General features: G+C 37.5%; 1 protein-coding gene across 1 annotated transcript; it reads right to left on the bottom strand.

Moving 5' to 3' along the window:
• Positions 1-85: 85 nt before the first annotated feature.
• On the bottom strand, positions 86-23523 carry IGSF10 (immunoglobulin superfamily member 10; the record flags this gene model as incomplete). Its single annotated transcript, XM_083363267.1, has 6 exons — positions 23122-23523; positions 16658-16787; positions 15833-16223; positions 8909-13222; positions 6506-7406; positions 86-2012 (listed from the first exon to the last, which is right to left on the bottom strand). Exons 1-6 carry the CDS (start codon positions 23343-23345, stop codon positions 86-88), a joined length of 7887 nt encoding a protein of 2628 aa, XP_083219393.1. The 5' UTR covers positions 23346-23523.
• Positions 23524-24036: the final 513 nt, after the last annotated feature.

The raw sequence follows: 24036 nt of genomic DNA, 5'->3' as shown, positions 1-24036 counted from the left end.
TAAAGTTAGAATTGTAATAGCACCAAAATTGAAATGCCTTTTGACTGTTTTTGATTAAACATCTTTGAAAGCCAAATGATCCATTTTAGACTTTATTCCTATTTGAAATAACTTGAACATACGTCACTGTAAAATCCTTGCCAAACTGATTCTTAGCCACACATTTATATATGCCTGAATCTGATGAATTTGGATTGTGAATTATTAATGTTCCTTGTGGATGAATAATCTCACTTCCAGAGAGTTGACCTCTGATGCCTGTGAAAAATAATGAATGGTTAGGCAGCTCCCATGTAATTTCTGGATCTGGTATCCCAAATGCCATACAATGAAGCTGAATCGCCAACCCAGTCACAGTGTGAATATTCCTTGGAGGTCGTTTTGTGATCCGTGGTGAATGTCCCACAATTGTTACAAAAATGACTACTGTTGAATCACCAATATAGTTCTGAGCTTTGCACATATAACCTCCTCTATCATGAATATTGGTTTCTCTAATAAGTAAGGTACCATTCTCCAGTAACGTAAACTTCCCATTAATTTGAGGCCGATCTAAGACAAAGCCACTGGGAAGTGTCCATATAATGTTTGGCTTGGGACTTCCAGCAGCAAGACAGTGAAGTGATAAAGATTCTCCACTAATGCTTTTTATTGTCGTTTCTGAGTGGATAAAAATCGTGGGTGTTTCACCAGTTTCCAATATGATCAACTTTTCAATATAGCCTACTTGATTTTTAGCTGCACATCTGTATTTTCCTGCATCTGCTTTAGAAAGTCTATTGATGACAAGGGTGCCATTGCTTCCCAAATAAAACCGTAATGTTCTAATACCAATGTAGAGCCATGTACCATTTGGTAATATCCAAATTATCTCAGGACGCGGGTTTCCATCAACAGAACAATTCAAGAATATGGTTTTTCCTGGTTTTGCTATGACTTTCTCATTAAATGGGTTCCTGAAAACTGGGCGCCTTAGGATCTCAAGCACTTCCAAATGGACTACCAGCATGCTTTCTCCCCCATCATTACGTGCTATGCAAATAAACTCCGCTGTATCTGAAGACCTTACATTGCGAATTTCAAGAGTCCCATTTCTATGTACGGTTATCCTACTTCCATAGTATGGGGATGTTAGGAAAATATTATCAGGCATGATCCACATAATCTGTGGCACTGGATCTCCTTCAGCATTACAAGCTATTTGTTTTTTGGAGTGCTTTATAGCTGTTGCTTTAATGACAGACTTGTTAGAATACAAACCATTGATCAGAGGTGGTTTAGAGATTACATCTAGTTTATAAACCTTGGTCTCATCTCCACCAGAATTGCGTGCTACGCATATATATTCTCCAGCATCTAAAAGCCTTACTTTAATGATTGACAATGACCCATTAATATGGAGAATATATCTCTGTGTAGAAGCTAAAATCATATTGTTAGAAGGTAACAGCCAAAATATTTTTGGCTTAGGTTCCCCTATTGCATCACAATCAAAGAACGCATCATCTCCTGCTTTTATCTTTGCATAGGCCTTTGAATTCTGCTTGATACGAGGTGCAGCTGCAACCACTTTTATCTGCACTTTCATCTCATCTTTTCCCAGTGTATTTTGAGCATGGCAAGTGTAATCTCCCTCTTCCATCATTCCAACCTTATTGAAATATAGAGTCCCATTGTCAAACAGAGTATATTTCTTCAGTGTATGTCCACTATCATCAGCTTGCATTGCATTATTGATTGTTGTACCATCTGGCAAACTCCAAGATATTTCTGGCTCAGGAGATCCTGAAGCTTTACAATCCACTTTGAAGTCTTTCCCATAAGGTACCAATTTCTTAAAATATTGTTTGTGATCAATTTTTGCAGGCTTCATTGTCACACTGACTTTCAAAAGGGTCAAATCATCGCCCATTCTGTTTCTTGCTACACAAATATAATCACCTGCATCCTTTTCTGTGATTGAATCAATAACTAAGGATCCATTGGGATACACATGGATTCGGCTCCCCATTCTGGAAAAAGAAGGGGAAAAACAATCATTTATTTTGGGCTGTATGACAAATTCCAAAGTTGTTGATTAAAAAAAAAAGCTTTATAGATTGGAAGGAACCCAACTCCAACTCCAATTCCAACTTTGTGGTACAGGAATCCAAATTAAAATATTTCTGACAAACAGCCTAAATATTTTACTTAAGCTTACCCACTGTCAGAAAATTTTTCTAATTACAGTAGGTGTCAGGGTCAGTGCTGGTGAAATGCAACATATATTAATGGGATCCTAAAAGTGAAAGGAGTAGATTTCTGTGCAATACAATGGCTGTTAAAAGAAATTTTGCAACTTTCCTAGAGATATTTCTTTGTTTAATTCTATGGATGTCCATCTCAGGCAAGAACAGTGGGCATCTTACAGATAAAATATATAGATTACAATTGAAAATATCAAAAACATTTTAAAACAATCAAAACAGTAAAACTTGAATGAGGAGTAATATAAATAAAGTCAGTTTCGTCTAGTGCAGGGGTAGGCAACCTCTGGGAGTTGAAGTCCACGAGTCATAAAAGAGCCGAGGTTGCCTACCCCTGGTCTAGTGGTTAAGGCACCAGACTAGAAAGGGAGAGACCACAAATTCTAATCCAGCATTAGCCATGAAAGCCACCTGGATGACCTTGAGCCAGTCATTCTCTCTTAGCCCAACACAACTCACAGAGTTGTTTTGGGGAAAATAGGGGGAGGAAAGAATATTGGTATTTTTGCTGCCTTGAGTAATTTATAAAAATAATAAAAGGGTATTTAAAAAATTCTTTAAAAAAGAAACAAATGAAGTTTCCCTCAGAACTAGTGGAAATACTATTATTAAGTGGAATATACAGTAGGGTGCACAAAGAACATCTAAAATATACATGGGTAGAGTTTCATGTAACAGGCAAGTTTGCTTCTGCAAATGAGGTAATGATACTTTCTCTCCAAAATTGCCGAAGGCAAGACAGGCTAAAGAAAAAGCTGTGTCATTTGTGGGGCACAGGTGTCTTCTATGTCAGAGTTTCCCAAACTTTCTGGCTTTGTGGACTGGCAGGGGAGAGGGGGAAGAGGGGATGGTTCCATGCAAACAGCTGGCAAATGGGCATGCACAACTCCAATTATGCAAGTGGTGGACACGCATGCACAATGCTTATGCAAATGGAGCGCATGCACACCCTTTTCCCCATGTGGGGATGAGTGGCCCAATTCCAAATGGCTCACTGTCCAGTACTGGGCTATGGCCCGGGTCTTGGGGACCCCTGTTCTGTGTGATACGTGCTTGGTACTAGAAAAATGTCTATCCCTCAGTCATATTTTCTCAAGGTTAAACAACATACTCAATTCCCTCAGTCTCTCCTTACAAGGATTAGTTTCTCATCCGCTAATCTTCCTTTCTAATGTTCACTATTGGATGCAACACTGAAGTAAACTTAGTGCAAAACTTAGTGAAATTATTACTTCATGTGATTGTAAAATTATTTATTTATTTATTTAATTGATTTATATACCGCCCTATTCCCGAAGGACTCAGGGCGGTTTACAGGGCAAAGTTAAAAACAATATACCGTAAGTTAAAATAGAGTTTAAATACAATTAAATAACAATTAATAGCCCAAAAAGTTAAAAAGTTAAAAATTTAAAACCCCTCAGTCCAGACCAGATAAATCAAATAACCAGGTTTTTAGGTCCCGGCGAAACGAACGAAGGTCAGGGGCAGTCCAGAGATCCACAGGCAGATCATTCCATAGGGCAGGCGCACCCACAGAGAACGCCCTTCCCCTGGGGATCACCTGCCGGCACTCACTGACTGGCGGCACCCTAAGGAGGCCCTCCCTGTGGGAGCGCACAGGACGATGGGAAATTGATGCTGGCAGCAGGTGCTCCCTAAGATAATCCGGACCTATACCATTTAGGGCTTTATAGGTCATCACCAGCACCTTGAATCTTACCCGGAGGGCAACCGGAAGCCAATGCAGCTCGCAGAGGAGAGGTGTTACATGGGAGTATCGGGAGACTCCCATCACAACTTGCGCGGCTGCATTCTGCTCCAGCTGAAACCTTCGAGTGGTCCTCAAGGGCAGCCCCATGTAGAGAGCATTGCAGTAGTCTAACTGGGAGGTCACCAGCGCATGAGTGACTGTGCGTAGGGCATCTCGGTCCAGATAGGGCCACAACTGGCGCACCAGGCGGACCTGGGCAAAAGCCCCCCTGGTCACGGCTCCTATATGATCTTCCAAACTGAGCTGTGAGTCCAGGAGGACGCCCAAGTTGCGAGCCCTATCAATGGGGGGGTTAACACCTCACCCCCCATCATTAGTGGTGGAACAACCTGGTTAACCCGAGATGCCGGTATGCACAGCCACTCAGTCTTGGCAGGATTGAGACAAAGCCTGTTTCTCCCCATCCAAACCCGGACCGCCTCCAGGCAATGGGACATCACGTCGAGTGCATCACTGGGTTGGTTCGGGGTGGAAAGAAAGAGCTGGGTATCATCAGCATACTGATGATACCCCACCCCGAAACCATGAATGAGCTTGCCCAGCGGCTTCATGTAGATATTGAACAAGAGGGGAGAGAGAACTGACTCCTGAGGGACTCCACAAATGAGAGGCCTCGGGGCGGACCTCTGCCCTCCTGTCAACACTGACTGCGAGTGGCCCAGGAGGTAGGAAGAGAGCCACTGTAAAACAGTGCCCCCCACTCCCAACCCCCTGAGACGCCGCAGTAGGATACCATGGTTGATGGTATCAAAAGCCGCTGAGAGATCTAACAGGACTAGGACAGAGCAACAACCCCTGTCCCGAGCCCGCCAGAGATCATTCACCAGCACGACCAATGCCGTCTCCGTGCTGTACCACAGCCTAAAGCCCAATTGGTACGGGTCTAGATAATCAATTTCCTCCAGGAACAAAGGAAGCTGATGCACCACCACACTCTCAACAACCTTCGCTAAAAAGCGAAGGTTGGAGACCGGACGATAGTTGTTTAAAATAGCCGGGTCCAGAGCAGGCTTCTTGAGGAGGGGCCTCACCACCGCCTCCTTCAAGGTGGCGGGAAAGATACCCTCCCTCAAAGAAGCAGTTATTACTGCCTGGAACCAGCCTCGTGTCTCCTCCCGAGCTGCATACACCAGCCAGGAGGGGCACGGGTCCAATAAACATGTGGTGGAACTCAGTCTCCTCATGATCCTGTCCACTTCATCTGGGGTCACAGGATCAAATTCATTCCAAATGACGTTCTCAAGGCTGCTCGATTCCTCCCCGTCAGTCTCCGCCCAGTCAGAATCCAGACCGGCTCGAATCTGAGCGGTCTTGTCTGCAAGATGATGACTAAACTCCTCAGCCCACCCCTGCAAGGGCTCCTCCCTACAATATAATTGTAAAATTATATTTTGAGTGAGCAAATTGCATTTGCCACATGTTGCTTTCTGCTACATAGAATAAACCTTCTGATGGGCATTTTATTGTGGTAGGCCCAAACTATCAGAGCTTTACATAATGTCAACCAATTTTCTCTAGCATTACATTTTATTATGCATTAATATTTTTTACTGTGTAAGTTCATCGCTTGAATTTTCACCAACAATGTGTTACTTTAACCTGTTAAGAAAATTATCCTAATGAATATAATATGTCATATGGTCTGCTTATCACACTTGCCAACAGTGAGATATTTCAAAAGAAAAATGCTTATTGTGTTTGTTTTGGAAGGAATTGCTGGGGGCTTGTAACATTTTGTAACAGTTTCGAGAGATTTCCAAATAGAAATCATCCATCCCAAAGCACTACTATTCTTAGGACCTCTGCCATCAGTCATAAAAGCTACTTCCATTGTTTATGATTCAAAGATGGATTACTCCTTTATCTGACTGCAGGAGTGAATAAAAGAGAATCAACATCTCCAACCATCTCCTTTCTTCCTCTTTATGCATCCAAATCTATGCCTGGGATTTCAGTATTAACAAAATATATAACTATAGCTAACTATTTATCTTTGCCCATCCATTGTATTATTCCTATTTCACATTATTCCTAACAATTTGTTCATGTTGTGATTATGGACTGTCAACAGACATTTGGTTATTACCACTGGAATAGAATGCAGTACCATATACAAATGTCTCATATAGTAGGTCCGTTCCCAGGATCTTGCATGCCCAGTCTTTAAATTACAGCTAACCCCAAAGCCAGCAGGTAAGCATTTGGCTAATTATTTTAAATTAGTTTCTTCTCTCTTCCATTGTTCTCTCATCTGCATTTCATTCTCCTTTAGCTACTTCTAGAATTTTATTTCTCCTTTTATTCTTCTGTACTATTCCATCTTAAACACTAAGTGCTAAACTCCTTTACAGCTTTCCCAGCCATCATTTTTTGTATCTCCTTGCCATCTAAGCAGTTCAAACATCAGCCGTAAAAACCTTCCTATCAGAAAAAATCAGTCAAGATCAGCCAGAAACTGTTCTGAATTAGTTTCCAAGAAACCTACCTGTGCCACTGGTCGACAACAGCTTTGGAAGGTAATCTCCACATTATCCTGGGTTTTGGCTCCCCTGTAGCTGAGCAGTTTAGAAGTAACCTATTCCCAAAATTCAGTTGAGTCAACCTTTGGGATGTAGCTCCAATTCGCGGTATTATATCTTGGTGTTCCACTTGAAGAAGTACTACTCTCCTTTCTGAACCAGTGGAGCTTGTAGCTATACATTCATATTTCCCGCTGTCAGAAGGAACTATATTCCTGATAAGAAGTGATCCATTGGGGAACAAAAAAACCTTGCCATTTAGGTAGTGCAGTGGTTTCATCTCTGTTCCATCAGGGAGGACCCAGTGAACAGTTGGATGAGGGTCTCCTTTGACAGTGCAAGGAAACTTCAAACTTTCACCCATAGTTTCTAGTATAAGTTGCTTCTTATCTTCCAGTATAATGGGCGGTGCAGCAATGACTTGTAACCTGATTGCCATAGTATCTGAGCCAATTGGATTATCTGCTGTGCAGGTATATATCCCTCTGTCATAAACACTGACTTTCTTGATCAGTAAAGTGCCATCTGAGTGTAGAGAAACAGCCTCATTTTCTACCGAAAATTCAGAGATATGAGTTTTGTTTGCGAGGATCCAAGTTATAGAAGGAATGGGATGGCCTTCAGCAGCACACCTTATAAATGCTGGCTTGCCAGAGTGGACAGTAATGATCCTGGAACCTTTCCCTAGAATTCTTGGTGGATAAGTAACCACAGACAAAGTGACCAGAAGCTTGTCTGAACCTTGTTGATTGGCAGCCATGCACAAGTACTGTCCACGATCCTGGATGTTGACATTCTGAATGGAGAGTGTGCCATTGGGAAAAATCTCAAATCTGTTACGGTGTCTGTTTTTTGATGCATCAGACCCTGATTAATCAAAAAGAAACTAAAGTTATATTTATTTAAATGTTGCCTATTACATACTGTAACTTGTTCATTATTAATTTGCAAACAAATAAGATTTTGAATTTTTCCATAAATTACCTTTTAATTATTTTCTTGACTTAACTTCCTCCCCTTAAAACTACTATAGAAGCAAATTAAATATCTCAATTAATTTTCATATACTGATTATGTTTAGTTATGTTTATTATACACATTAATCAGGCATGTGTTTGCATGCTTTAAATTCAGAGCTTACATATATATTGGAAATATTTTTTGTTTTTGCCTTAGTCAAATAACTGCATTCATATATTAATCCAAGAATCTCAGTCTAACCAGCATGAACAATACCTTCTCTTATTAATAAAGTAGATAAAAAAACACTTGCAACAGCTTCATATAAACAGCCAATCACGGTTATTGTATAACAGCAAAATTCAGCTTTAAGATGATTTGTGGTTATAATTGATTTGAATTACTTGACTCTTTTATTCCAGGCTTTTGATATAATGTGATGCTATCCCTTCTTAGATTATTTACCCATTTTGATCAAGAAATGGAAAAATAATGAACTGTATACACTAGCACAAGCCCTGTTTACACGGAGGTTTATAGGACAAGATTCCTGGTTTTAAGTAGCTTCTTTTATAATTTATTTGAAACAATTCTTGTTGGCACTATATGTACATTATTTATATGTGCACGTTTTCATCCAGTTAAGAAAAAGCATACGGTAAATACAATTCCCTCATGGGATGGATTGTATTATTCTGGACCAGAGAAAATAGATTACATTTTAATGCTCTTTTTTATGGAAAGCTGAGGCTTTAGGTTTTGCATAATGTGCCAGCGTGATGTGATTATTAAGGCACTGGGTAGAAACTGGGAGGCTGAGTTTCCTCGCCAATAAAACCTTTGGGACTCATTGGACAGTTGCCAGAGTCAACACTGCCTTAAAAACTCCACCTTACTCCATCCAGTGTATACTTTATATACTATTCTCTTAAAATATTCTGGCTTGATTAACTCTCAAGTTAAAAATGTTTTTAAGTATAGCTGTTCAATCTAATACTTCAGAATTATCTCAGAATCATTCTGAATATTCTGAGTATGGCTTCAGAGCAGCTATACGTACCACACTATTACTTTCTGTGCTCAGAGCAAATTTAGCTAAAATCTGAATTAATATTGCTCATTTTCTTTCTATCCATTTATTTTCCTGGCACGTGAAATTCTTTTCCTTCCAATGAAAGTTTGTAGTTAGATTTGCGACTGGCCCAAGGTCAATAGAAAATCTCACTACTGGTTTAAAATCTGACTTTAGTCATAATCTAACACTATATCACATTGTGGTTATTAAATTTCATAATTTAATTATAGGACTGTAAACATACATAAGAAATTAATTTTGTATGCTTTACTTAATTCACATCTTGTTTATGATAAAAGAGAACAAATGTAAAATATTAATTTGAAAAGCTCACCTGCTGATATCTTGGTCCAATGGATGGTTGGTTGAGGATTGCCACTGGCTTCACATGGAATGAAAGCATCTGAATTAGCCAGGACAGTAAACACTGCAAATTTCCCCCCACTTATTCTGGGTTTTGCCAATCTGGTTTCATAGAATGAATTTAAATCTTCTGGATTGGTGGTGGTGGCTACCTGGTCTATTCTTTCAGACCAGTTTTTGATGTAATTGTTCTTATCTATCTTCCACAAAGGGGTATAAAGGGTGGAGCTTTGAGGTGATTTTAATACTGTTTTAGTTATGAGTGGTTTTTCAGTATCTCTGATTTTAGACAATGGAAACTGCCATGAAATTTTACCCCATCTGGGAGATGAAGTGCTTTGTGTAGTTTGGATGAGCCTTGTTTGGGATACTAATGGACTAGTGGTCATGTAAATTGCATTAGTAGGAATCTGTGGATTTATCTCCTTTTTCACATGAAGAGCCATTTTTGTTATTTGTATTTTTGGAGTTGCTGTTAGTCCCACATACTGGTAAGATTCCTTATCTGCTTGTCTAGTAGTTTGCAGTACATTAGTAAACATTGGTCCAGTTGTTACCAAGGATGTGTCTGGTAATACTGTGCTTATCTTTGTTGTATCCAGTGACATTTCAAACTGTGGAGTTGTAGATGAAAGCTTTTCAGATGACAGTTCCATTGGTGGCTTAATGCTGTAAGCATTTTCAAGGGATTCCTGAGCAGTAGTTAAGAATGTATTGTCTCTTTTTATATCTGCTGTGCTAAGAATTAGTGGTTGTGGTGTAACTGTAACTATATCCATAGTAGTGAATTTTGAAAACAATTCAGTCAGTATGAGACTAGGAGGTTCAGTTACATTTTCCATTGTTTTCAATCCTTTATTGACCAAAATGTTCCTGTGAAAAGGCATTGACTTCTGCAGAGGTCTTCTCCTCCTTTGACCTTTCTTTCTATGTCGTCGAAATGTTTTGAGTTTGGAAAACTTGTTTGCAACAGTGGTAGTTGGATTATGTGTCAGTTGTTTGTTTGTAGTATCAGTTTCTTTATGAAGATCAGTTGTAAAGTTGTACATAGGCACTAGGGATGGTGATTCTGTACTACTGAGTGATAATATTGGATTGTCTTTTAGTAATGCTACATTCTCACTGATACGTTCAACTGAGTCTCTAGGAACATCAGTTTGATTGTCACTTCTGGAAACATCAGTTTTATATATTGTTGAATTTTTGTACGTTGGCCCCAAGATGTGAAAATCTGTAACATTTATTTCAGATGAGGGTTTTGTTTGTATTATGGATTGCTTCTGAGGTAGCTCTTTTTGAATGTAGCTGGTAACAAAAGAATTATGTGAAGGTATTTCTCCATTTGAAACACTAGAAGAGACATCGTGGATACTAAAAGAAGGAACGGTGGATTTGATCATGGAAGGTGATATATTAGCTTTAGTAAATGTACTTTTTAAGTTAAGCTTAGGTTTATGGATATTGGTTGTGAATTGGATGTTAGCTGATGGATCTATGTCAGGGATTGTTTGATGCATACTTGATTTTATTTTTCTTTGTGGAACAACTTGCGTACTTTTAGAGTAGAAGGGGATAGTTGTTGAAGCTTCATACACTTCATCTGTATCTATCTTGTTACTTGAGGATATCACAGTGTGACTTGAAATTGTTGATTTTGGATACTGAGGTTTGATCGATGTATACATAAATGTTTGTGGGGTAAATGATTCAACAGATATGTTGGAAAGAGTTTGTATGCTTATTTCTGCAGGGAAAGTAAGACTTGAGCTTTCTGGAACAAACCCTGATCTAGGAAAAGTAAATCTATGCCCTGCATTATTGGAAATATGGTCAGGTCTAATTATTCGTCTTCTTCCAAAGGTTTTTCTTCGTCTGCTGTACCTTCTGGGGAATGGACTATGAGTTTCAGAATCCTTAACTACCTCAGTCTGTTGATGGCCAAGAATGGCTGGACCTGGAGATACCTGAAATATTATTTTTTTTCTACTGTAAATATAGCCATGTTGTGATGCATCGTTAGACAGACTGACTGCTGCTGTGGGTACTTGATGGCTTGGTTTTTTTGATGCTTTCTCAGCATTCTCTGCCAATAAATCATGTTTTTCAATAATTGTGTGTGAAGTTATAAATTGGCTATTATTAGTAACAGCCACTGTTGGCATTACTATTGCTTTGCTTTTAAAATAGACATTACCTTCTTCAGATGTTATCAATCTCTGAAAAGAATTTGAAGTGTTTGCTGCACTGTCGGGTTCTTTAAACAATGATGGCATTGTTGCTTCCATTAGGGTTGGTGGCATAGGCAGTGTTTGATATCTTTCAAGGCCTATTCCATCCATTTCAGATTTTGGTTTATTTAGCCAGTTCTGGTCTATAGGTATCTCAGACTGCATAACAATAGAACTGGTTGCTGAAGGTTCTGGTTCTGTAACTGTGTTATATGTTGCAAAAGAGCTATAATTATCTGACATACTTCCAAGTTTTGCTGTCACTACATTTCCTGATGCTTCTCTCAAAGTGTATTTTGAAGATCTTCTAGTTCCTAGAAAAATAAGTTCTTCTTCAGCTAATATATCATCCCCAGATATCTCTCCTTCATTTTCTGAACTCTTTGAAGACAAAAATGTATTTTCTGTTGGTTTTACTGTTATATTTTCTTGTCTTCTTAACAATGTGATATTCCTTGTTTTTTCTAAAAATGTTGCCCAGTGCGATGAATTGATTCTCTTAGTAGAAAGACCAAATCTCTTTTGTCCTCTAAACCTTCTGCTTATCTTGCCTCTGTTGGTCTTGTAGACTTCTTTGTACTTGTTTTTGGTTTTATTGTGTATAAAATAATTTGTAAATGAACTTTGCATGGATGCTTGGCTAGTTACTTCAGCAGTAATGGTAGAAGGAAATTTTTGAATTTGGCCATTAAAGTCATGTTCTTGATTGCCAGACCCTTCTGTTGCTTCACTATCTACCTGAGTATCTTTTTTTGTGAGTTGTTGAAACTGGCTCAAATTCCTTTTAACCAGTACTTGGTAAACTAAATAATCCACACCATATTTATTGGACATTATACACATGAAGTAGCCATTATCTTGTCCTGCTGTTGGTTGTATTTTTAATGTACCATTGTGAAACAGATGTTTATTTTTAAAAGAACTATGAAGAATCATGTTTCCTGGTATGACCCAATTAATAGAAGCATCTGGGACACCTGTAGAGGGGCAGGGAAGATCAATAATTTCACCTAAAAATACTGAAAGCTGTGCTCCATTTAAAAGGTTGTGCTTCAGATTTGGATCTATCACTGTAATTCTAAATGTCAGGACATCGGCATCTTCATAGTTGGTTCCTATACAGTGATAAAGTCCTGTGTCAAAATGATCTGCTGAATATAGTAAGAGCTTACCAGATTTTTCTATCACTATTCTTCCATCTTCACTTACATATGGAGCCTTAACCTTGGTCCCATCAGGTAGCAGCCACTCAGTTACAGGGGTAGGGTCTCCAATTGCTTGGCAATTCAATTCTACAGAACCATTAACTAAAACTGAATGTTCAGTTTTGGAGTTCTTGTTTTGTAAGATCATGGCCCACATTTGTTTGGTGGGCTTTGGGACATCATCAGGAAGAATGATTTGAGCATCTATTGAATATTGGATATGCAACATATTGAGTGTAGTTGCAGTCCTGTCCAATTGTATTGACACTTGACTCTGCATCAGCCAATGAGGCTCAGCTATCAGTTCAGCTTCTATGTTAGTGAAAAGTTCCTCTTTTTTAGAATCTATTTGTTTGTACTTGTACCTAATAGAAGGCATTTCTGTTAATAAATGTTCCCGTCTTAGTTTTAGTGGAGAATCACTATAAAGAGCAAGAATACTCCATAGTTGATGAATATGATCATGGTCAATGCTACACTTAAGAAATGTTGACAATGATATTTCAAGTAGCGTATTGTTATCAGTTTTTTTAAATATAACTGGAGATACTGTTGAAGGTTTCTGTACATTACAAGCTATATTTGCTTGATTTCCTGTTTGGTCTATTAAGTTTAATGACATAGATCCTATAGGGGCCATAAAGTCTTTGGGAGACACTGAAGTGAGTTCTCCATCATCTACCACAGTTACAGTTTTCCATTTTAAATCTGTGTCTACAGTTGGTTTACTACAGTTAAATGAAGAGAGTGGAATTTTAGTTAAGTGTTTCTCTTTAGAATTCCTGGGGTTGGTGCATAGTGGACATTGCAGTGCATCTGTAGCTTCTCTGCCCTTTTTGCATTTTACAACATCTAGAAAGAAAGAGATCAGAAAAAGTAAATTGATGTTCTATTGTTCAGTTGAAAGATATTTCTGGTACCTCTGAGGCAAGCATTTAGTACCCATTACAAAATAGCATTGGAAGGAGCGAAGTAGGCAATTAAACCCAAACTTCAATCCAAATTACTTTTTTATTTAAACATTTTTGGAAGCCTTTGAAGTTTAGCTAGCTGGCTTATATATCTTATCTATCCACCCACTCACCTTTGTATGTCACCTGAAGTCAGAATTAATACGTTTCCATCTTATTCCAGTGCTCATGTTCTTGTACTAGGTTTTCACATACATAATTATGTAAACATATGGTGTCATTCAAAAATATAAATAGGTTTCTGCCAGGATTGTACTTACATGATACTTGTACATATCCTGCAACTTCGATAAAAAAATAATCTAACAAATTATAATCAATAAATGTAAACAAAAAATACTGCAATAAATAAAAACTTATTCATTGCTACTCTTTCATCAACACAGTAGATCTAATTCCAGGTTTTTCTGGGTTTTTCTCCAGCTGTATAGAAAAGTGGGAACAATGGAAAAAACTGAAAAATAAATGGAACTATTATCCTAAAGTTTGAGGAGGGCATGAATGTTTTTAATCTTTCTCCACATCCTATCACTTCTCAGTTGATTGATGGAGAACAAGAGAAGGGGTTGAATCTACGATTTTAAATCTATAGGACAATTACTGTATGCCACAAGTTAAAGTATCTGCAAGCAATGTATACCCAACTTCTTGAAGATATCCAACAATGGGTAACCCATTATTGCTCTGAATAATTTATTCCACTGTTAAAGCACTCTTATTATTTTTCTGACATTTTTCTAGAATTTGCTATCATTTACTGTAATTTCAACATTCTGTGTCTTGTTCATTGAGATGATAGGAGAACAGGTTGTTGACCTCTGCATAATCATCCTCAGATATTTAATATATATCTTCTTGTATTCTTTCCTCAAAGCTACACATAGCCAATTATTTGGAATGAAATATTTCCCATTTTTTGAAAGCATACTTGCACCATTCCAGTCTAAAACCACTGTTCCTGCCCATTTTACAGCCACTGTTGTGTCAACCCAAAGCCTCTTATGTTGCAGGTGAGCATTCTACATTCCATATTAATTCATATGGAAGCTGATTTTGAGATGCTCTCTCCAACATACCAAATTACTCTACTGACATTTCACAGCCATATGTTCAAATCTCAGTAATACCTTTTGTTCTTTTGCTCCTCCTCCTCTGAGTAGGATGGGACAAACCATACACGGGGAGCTTCTGCTGCATCCTTAAACCCTCTCAAATCCCAAACTGTCCCCCAAATAGCAAATTGGATTGTTATTACAGGTTTGGAAGAATTGAAACTGCAAGTTGTGTCATAAATTTTTTGCTCCCAGATTGTTTCCTTTAAACCCATTTTTATTTGCTCCTTCAGCCTCCCCAAACTCCCTGACAAGCTTTGTCCCCACCCCTTTTATTGTCACCACATCCCCCAATGGTTTCTGTCATCACCATCAACACCATCTCTGGAAAGTTAAGAGACTGAGTTGCAACTCAAAAAACACACTGCCCAGTTCTGCTTTACATGAAAAACTATAGATGAGTCAAGTGCATTTTCTCTTTTTCCCTGAGTGAAGAACCGTCTTTGCGACTCATCTAAATATCACTGTAGTATTTTCAATTCATTTTCATCTCAGGATGATTTATAGGGTAATAGATTTCTCACTTAGTTTTGTGTTATCTAACAAGATTTCTTCTACTTCATTACCCAAATCATTAACAATAATATTGAAGAAAATGAGATCAGAATTCTGTGACATCCCACTAGATGCTCAATCTAGCTGTGCAAGCAGACTTTAACAACCTTATTTTTGCAGGATATTTGATGCTCTCTGTACTTGGTTATTTGTTTGCAGATATTTTATTACTTGACTACGTAACATTATAAGTGCTGGTGATTGCTCCTGCTTGTATACAATAGTCTGTTCTGCCAGTGTTGGTGGCGGTGTAGCTTTTTCTTTGGTAATTTCTTGAATAGGATATTGTTTTCTGGTTGATTATCTGATGTTAATCCCTGCAAATTTGAATGTTGACCAGCTAGAAAGGATGTGTTTTGATCTTTTAGTTTCCTTTTTCTTTTTGCCTACAGATTTATCTGTATGTGTCTATTGATGGCTGGTTTGTTTTAATGACAAACTTCCAGGAATTTCCAAGTGTTTTTGGATTTAGCCCATCTTCAAGCAAACAATACTTGAATCAATGAGTTACCAAAAAGAAAACCACACCCCACCAACCTTGGCAGAGAAAACTACTATGCCTTATAGGGCAAACCCCACACTATTTAGTACTGATGATATCACTTAGTTGGGTAATGAAAGATCTGCAAGCAAACAACCAAGCTCAGAGAGCACCAAGGACTCCACAGTTCAACCATGAATTACATATATTCTCTCCCATTGGAACATATTTTTAAAGTATAATATGTTCTCTGTGCATCCTGTCAATTACTGCAATCTTTGTGAATGAGACCAGCAGATATCTGAGGTATATGCTTGCAATTTATACAAAGGACAATACGTACCGGAATGCATTTCTGCCCATTTGGCAAACCATTTCAAAGCACAATCACAAGTCCAAGGGTTTCCATGAAGATAGAGGCTTTCTAGTTCAGACATATATGAGAAAATGTCTTGTGGCAGAGAAGTCAGGAAGTTGTCTGACAGGTAGATATGCTTTATGACAGATGTTCTGAACACCTCGAGGTACCGCAAAGTGACGAAAGTATCTGGATGAAGTTGTTTAAGTAAATTTCCTTCCAAATTGACTAACTTCAGCGATGTGAGACCATATAAAGCTTTTGGGTTTACAAATTCAATTTTATTATGATCCATGTGCAAACGTACCAAAGACACGAGACCATGAAATGTGTCTGGTTGAATAACTTTGATCTGATTATAGCTCATCTTTAAGATCTGTTGATAAAAAAAGAGAATAAGAAAAGGAATCTAAGGTGAAGTTACATTAATTCAAAGTATTCAAGAAAGTTATTTTCAAACTAGCATAGCAATAGAATATGATCTCAGTTCACACATTATGCTAAACCATGTGGTTTCATTGATTTTTGACTTATGTTATATATCCCAACATTGTGGTTAAACCATTTGTAAACCTATGAATGAACCTGTAATTATGCTCAGTGACTCTTATATTTTATCAAATATGTTTAGGATTGTAGCCATTTATTAAATGAAAAGAAAGATGAAAATGAAAGGTGAATAAAGTATGATAAACTTAGATCTTATACTCCTCAGAACCATTGTTTTTTCCCCCTAACAACAGGTTTGACGGCAAAACTTTGCCAACTTTAAACAAAATCAGTGATGGACAATTTTCAGCTTAATCTTACCTTTAACAAATGTAAATCAGAGAATGTCTTGTCTTGAATTGTATGTATCTGATTACTGTGCAACATCAACAACTCCAGTTTCTCCAGGCCAGAAAAATCTGTCTCAGTCAGTTTAACCAAATTGTTGTAACTGTAACAAATATTTCATTCCATATCTGGGTTTAGTTAGTCAGCTAGAGTTCAAACGTAAAACAAACAAAAATAAAATCTCTCTTCTGAAGGTGTTTAAGCAGACTGTAATTAAATTTTGTGATTTAAAGTTGAAAACACTTTGGTCAAAGCAATAACAAATGAACATGAAAAATATGGCTCTTGTTTTCATGCACTCGGGTGTAACCTAATCAATGTTAAATCTATACAATTTCTCTGTTGTTCCTCTCAAAGTGTTCTGATAATAAAAACAATGAAACACTACAGACATAATACGTTTATCAAATCACACTATAAAGTACTATCAAACCATCAGGAACACAACATGTGTAATTAAGAACATGGAATAGTTAGAAAAAAGTTTAGAACCTAACTTCTTAATATCTTTAATACATGGTGCCCTTGACTTACAAGTTCATTTAGTGACTGTTTAAATTTACAATGGAAAAAAGTGACTTATGACCGTTTTTCACATTTACAACCATTGTATCCCCATGGTCACATGATCAAAATTCAGACGCGTGTTCATATTAATGAGGGTCGCAGTGTATCGGGGTCATGAGATCACCTTTTGCAATGGGATCAATGGGAAAGCTAGATTCACTTAACAACCATGTTATTAAACACTGCAGTGATTCACTTAACAACTGTGGCAAGAAAGGTCATAAAATGGGGCAAATGTCACTTAACAAATATTTCACTTAGCAACAGGAATTTTGGGCTCAATTGTGGTCCTAAATTAAGGACTACCTGTATTCAAATTCAAGGTGTTTACAGATAGTGAGGGTTCAATCAAATATTTATTGTTGTCATGGACCAATATAATAGTGAGGTTTTAACAGGGCTGAGGTAGATCCAATAGTAGCAAAACACAAAGGAAAATAACAATGCACGTTATGATACTATAATAATATAAATAAAATAAATAATTAAGAAAGTATTTTACAAGATAAGAAACAAAAACATGAAGGCATCCTAAAAGCAACCAACATAATTCAAAAGAAGGTATTTCTATTTCAAACAAAAAAATCAATTAATCAGGCATAACATAAAAAAAGCAAAGGTTTTGCCCACTGGAGGGTTGGATGGAAGTTCCAGGGTAGAGGAGCAATTTCCAAAAAAAATTCTCTATCCCCCCATGGAATGATAAAAGGCTTTTCCAGTTTCAAGTCTAGATAATCAGTTATTGGGAACCATGAATCATATACATTTAATAAATAATAATTTGGGTTTGCTGCAGGGTTCAGCTGTCACTTAGAATCATCTTCCTATGGTTTCTTTCCATAAATACTTGCATACAATCGTCCATCTTGAAAGAGGTTCTTATAAGCAACAGCAGTTCATAGGCTCTGCATTCTAGTGAATTCACTGCCCCCCACCAAGAACTGTATACTGTCTGTACTAAAAATCCCTCTTACAGTATGAGGCACAACACATGAGAGAATTATTCCATGCATTCAGAGTTATGTTTCTATATTATTTGTGACATGAAAAGATGAGGAATAAATCTTTCCTGAATTCTTGCATCTTATGGAATATAGGGTAATTATTCAATGCACCCTAAACACTGAAGGCATTCATGAACAGTGATCATCTTTCTTCCTGCTACTTCACGTTTGTAAATGCCAGCAGGCCTCTGAAAGCATGAATATTTGTTCACTGCCAAAGTCTCAGAGAAACTGCTGAATTATGAGAGACCACTAAAATATTGCTGGTTATCAAAGCAGCCTCAATTTATGGTTCCCTGCCAAAGATGATTTTGTTAGCCGATTTGCATACATTAAGTTTTAAACAGATGCTATAACAGCTTTGAGCTGAAACTGTTAACTATAACATTGCAATACTGGGGAAGATGATGGGCTTTAGATTTCCCTTGACCAACTTTTTAAAAATGTTCTATACAATCATTTTAAAATGTTTTATACAAAATATAAGTGTACACTATCGCATACTAAACTTGTATTCTATATTCTGTAGGATCTACTAAAAATGAACCATTATCACCGTTCCTTCCTTCCTTCCTTCCTTCCTTCCTTCCTTCCTTCCTTCCTTCCTTCCTCCTTCCTTCCTTCCTTCCTTCCTTCCTCCCTCCCTCCCTCCCTCCCTCCCTCCCTCCCTCCCTCCCTCCCTCCCTCCCATGAGATGAGATGGCTCCAAGTATAATTTGAATAGCTTCATTCAATATAGCTAGGACAACATGAACATAATTCATAGCTGTCTGAAACGAACCATGGGTGTGCAGATGTATACAGGGTTGCATTTACACTTCTGATTTCTAAACTCAGAACTTTGCCTTCTTTTTCAAAAGCAAAATGAATGGTTCAGCTCATGACTCAGAATAAAGTCTTTATTTTCCAAGCAAATATGGTTCATCTTAACTGGCTGCATATCATAAGAAGTTTGGCTTCTAATTACACTGTTTCACCATTTCAATCCTTATTAGACTTAGATGTGAATGACTGAGTTCAAACTTCATAAGCCAGAATCAGGAACAAAAACTAAACCTGGGTTCAGGAAGCTGTGGCTTTCAGGATGTATATAGTCAATCTATAGCTCCCAACTGTATTCTACTTATGTTATATTAGCTGGGGTTCCTGGAATTGTGGTTCACAACACTTAAATGTCCAAAAGTTTCTCATACCCCTACTAAACAAACCCTAGATAATTTTAATATGATTTGTTTCCTAAACTCTCCCAAACAAGCCAGAAATTAAAGTAAAAACAAACCAGCAAACAAGATAAATTTATTTTAATTTCACATGGAACAGCACAGGATTTATTCTTTACTATATTTGGGATATTGTTCCTCTTAATTGCTGAAAAATTATTTAAACAAATAAAACATTATTTAAAGCATTAAATAATGCTCTAAACTTTGCAAATTAAATAAATGCTTTAAAGTTAAAACTTTGCAAATTTTTAATCTGAATTGCTATAATAATTATTTCATATTAAAAGGAAAACAAAAATAATTCCTTCCGTCTCTTGGCCCATGTGTTCATTGCTGACCAACCACAGAAGCCCTCTCTCTTATTCGACAGTTAGAAGGTAACTGTTTCTGGAGATGCTTTATATTTTCCTCTTCAACAACTAAACTAAGTAGTAGAATGTACCATACACTTATACATCCTCTGGTGTATGAGCTTCCTTATGCTTCTAAATAGGAAAAGAAACCAAATTCTAGTTGACTCAATTTATGTTTGACGCTGTTAACACATCAAGGATGCCATAATTTTTTACCTATACCAGGCACTCTGATCCATCTGCCTTTATTATTTTTTCTTTTTTAATTTTTTTTAAAAAAATATCACAATCAGCTGCCAGTCTTGTGTATCCTTTCTATTTACAATAATGCCTCTGGAACTCACATTGTTCTTCATTTCCAGTTCTTCATGATCCAATGGACATTCATTTGCCAGGATTGCCTATCTGTCACCCCTCTGATTTCTGGTAAATTTGTGCTTGTAATAATAGTCACCTTACCTTTTCTCATCCTATTTTCATTCATTTTTATTTTCCTAAGCATCATGGTCTTGTCCAGTGACTCTTATCTTTGTTTTATGTGTACACAATAGGTTCAGATTCATTATTAATGCTTTCAATGGCTAGTCTGGTTTTACTTCAGCCAGAAATAAAGGTTTAATCCTTTTGCAATCCAAAGAATTTTCAGCAATTTTCTCCAGCACCACACTTCAAAGGCATTTGTTTTTAATTTATTCAGTCTTTCTGATGATCCAATTATCACTGCCATATTTTACAACTAGGATAACCACATTTTTGGCAATATGCACCTTTATTTTTTGTTGACACTGTGATGTCTTTGCACTTGAATATGTTGTTTAGATATGTTGTGATGTTTCTCCTCAGAAGCAGATTTCACTTTATGTCATGACAATAGCCATCATTCCTATTACTGATCCCATGAAGATAAAGTATGTTACTGCTACAACTTGTTCTCCACCTATTTATTTCAGAATGGCATTAATATAATCTTATACCTATTGATATAATCTTGGGCTTCCTAAATTATTGACCAGCAGTTCACCTTTTCCATTTTCTTCTTTATCTTCAACAAGAGATTCCTTAGGCTTTCCTCATTTGCAGCCATCAAACTGGTATCAAGAAGCATTTCTAAAGTTGTTGGTGTTTCCCTCAGTAAATTTTATTCTGATCTTTAGTTCTTCCTATCCAACTTTTTTCATGATATAGTCTTCATGAAAGTTAAGTAAATAAGGTGACAGTATACAACCTTGCAACATTCCTTCCCCAATTCTGAACCATTTAGTTGCTCCGTATTCTCTTCTGTTGCTTCTTGATCAATAGGTGAAATTTTCAATAAGTAGATGGGATGATCGAGCACACTCATATTTTGAAGAACTATCTACAATTTGTGGATAGCATTGTCAAAAGCATTCATATAATTAATAGAAGAAAAAAGCTCTTGGAAGGTCCTTGCCTTTTCCATTATGCACCAGATATTTGAAATCTTGGGAGCCTCTGCATCTTCTAAATCCAGTTTATATATTTGATTTATGGACTTGACAGTTCTGATTCCATGTACTGTTGTAATCTGGATTGCAAAATTTCAAGCATTATTTTACCAGCATCTGAATTAGGAAAGCCAAATGCCTCACACATTGGATCCATAAAAGGGATGACTATATTTCTGTGTCATGCTTGGAACTATATCCACTCACCCAGAAAAAAGATAAAGGATGACTGGATTGATGTATATTCTTGAGCAGAAGAAGGTAGAAATCAACAAATTTAGCTTTTTTTCTGATGTTCAGTGACTGTCATACACATTATGGTAATAATTTTGTGAATAGCCAGACAATCCTCATTTGCAAATATACGTACAAAATATTGTCAGGTTCTCAAATTTCTACTTGTCTAAAAATCCTGAACCATGAAAGGCATAAAAAAGAATTTGTATGCATGTGTTTTATCACCCTAGGCAAATTAAGCAATATTTGAACTCTTATAAATTAATGCCAGGAGGCTTCTTACCATTAGTTTGGTCTGATTTTTTTTTATTTTAGTGAACATGTTATTCTGTTCTCACTACTATTTCTTACTGTCCTGCAGACATAATTTTCATTTTGTTCCTATCAATTATCAGTGAAAGAGATGAACAAGATGTTGTTTCCCATTTTTATAAGGGAAAGAAAACGGATGAAATTCCAAAAGAAGAGAGTTTGGTTTCCCTCCACTGCTCAATATCCAAAGTAGTGGCTGCATTAGACAAGATCTGGCTATTCCCATTTGACAATTCATAATAAGGATGAAACCAGTCACATACTGCCTCTTAGTTTTCTGTGTAACAGGTCACTAGTATGTGACAGTATGAATATAATAACTAACTGCTTTCTTAAAAAAAACAGCTGTGACTTCTTGGACAAGAACACTTCACCTTTCAGTTACCACATATTCCCATAAAAAACAGCTACTTTCACAGTTGCTAACAGGGCTTGTTTGGGCTACTGCAGGTTTCAAAACCATGCCTTTGTAATGTAATTGGAAGCATTGTGCAGCATTATTATTTAGTTAAGAGGTTCCATTATCTCTCTAGTAATCTGAGCCTCCTTCAGTTAAAATAGGCAGCTACTCTAGAAAGTATAAAATGCTGAGTAGGGGGTAAGAATGATGGATAATAGAAAAGAAAATTGCAATCGCACTTAGACTTATATACTGCTCAGTAGTGCTTTATAGCAATCTCTGACTGATTTACAAATGTTAGCATCAACAATCTGGGTCCTCATTTTACTGACTTCAGAAGGATGGAAAGCTGAGTCAACCTTGTGACAGTCAGGATCGAACTCCTGGCAGTGACAGAGTTGGCCTCCAGTATTACATTCTAATCACTGTGCCACCATGGGTCTTAACATACACCACCACCAAAGAGTAGCAAGAAAATTCAAAAATATTATTAAGAGAGCCAGTTTGGTCTAATAGTTAAGGCACCAGACCAGAAAGTGGGGGACTGTGAGTTCAAGTCTCATCTCAGCCATGGCAGCCAGCTGGGTGACCTTGAGCCAGTTACTCTCCGTCAGCCAACCTAGCTCATAGGTTGTTGTGGGGAAAATAGGAGGAGGAACCTGTCTGAGACATGTTCACCACCTTGAGTCATTTGTAAAAATAATAAAGGCAAATAAATAAATAAATAAATTTGAAATAAATTCTTAAGCATCGTGGGAAAAAGTAGAAAAAGAGAAGCCCCTTTCATAGGAGAAGGGAAGTTCTGAGAGACTGCAAAACAAATTTTAGCACAGCAGTACTAATTTCAGGATTTCAGCATTATCATGCAAACCTACCCTAAATTGATGCGTTCCACATTTTGGGAGATGTGCAATGGGATGGTAGTAAGATATCGGAAGGTGCAGTGAACTTCGGTCGGTACATAGCAGGCACAAAGCTTAGGACAGGCACCGCTGCCAGGAAAGATGGCAAAGAAGAAACCAAAGAGGACTCCTACTACATAGGGATGGTTTCCTTTTTCTCCTTTCATCTTGTGTGACAAAAGTTTTGAACCAACCATCCTTCCAGCCAAGGGTGAACAAAGAATGCTGTAGAAAATGACACAACAGAAAGCATCAGATGGCACATCAAAAGGTTGTGGCTTTCAGCAGGCTACTTTTACTTAGTTTTTCTTAGCAGTTCTACAGAAAAGCTACACATTTAACCTGTAGCCTTTGGATATTGTGGATTGCAGCTCTCCTCATTGCCAGTCAGAATGGAGTTTACCAGTTGAAAAAATGGGAGGTTCAGTCCAACACACTTAAAGAAAGGCAGACTGGAGAAGGCTACCATAAGAGTTACTTCTTCAAGGAAAAAAAATCAGCAGTTTAAATACCCATAAGCATTATAGGCAGTCCTCAATTATTGATGGTAATTGGAACCAAAATACATTGCTAAGTGATATGGTTATAAAGCATGTCACATGACCACATTGCTTAGTGATGACAGGTCCAGCAGTCCTTAGGCAAGGATTTATCCCAATCCAAGCCATTTTTCAGCTTGACCTCTGCCAGGCCTGACCCTCATAAAAGCTTCCAACTCCACCCATTTGCCTATCTCTGCCTCTACCTCTGCTTCAATTGCCCTTCTGCCCTCGCTCCACTCCCCTTGCTACCCTGCACTCCACTAACCCTGCCAAAACCTTGCAAGAAGATCATACAGAACTTGGATAAGGGCCTGGGTGGCCTTGGCAAAAAGGACCGGCACAGCCA

The sequence above is a fragment of the Vipera ursinii genome, assembly GCF_947247035.1.
Source record: "Vipera ursinii genome assembly, chromosome: 5".
Lineage (NCBI taxonomy): Eukaryota > Metazoa > Chordata > Lepidosauria > Squamata > Viperidae > Vipera > Vipera ursinii.
This window is presented reverse-complemented; position numbering and strand designations above follow the sequence as displayed.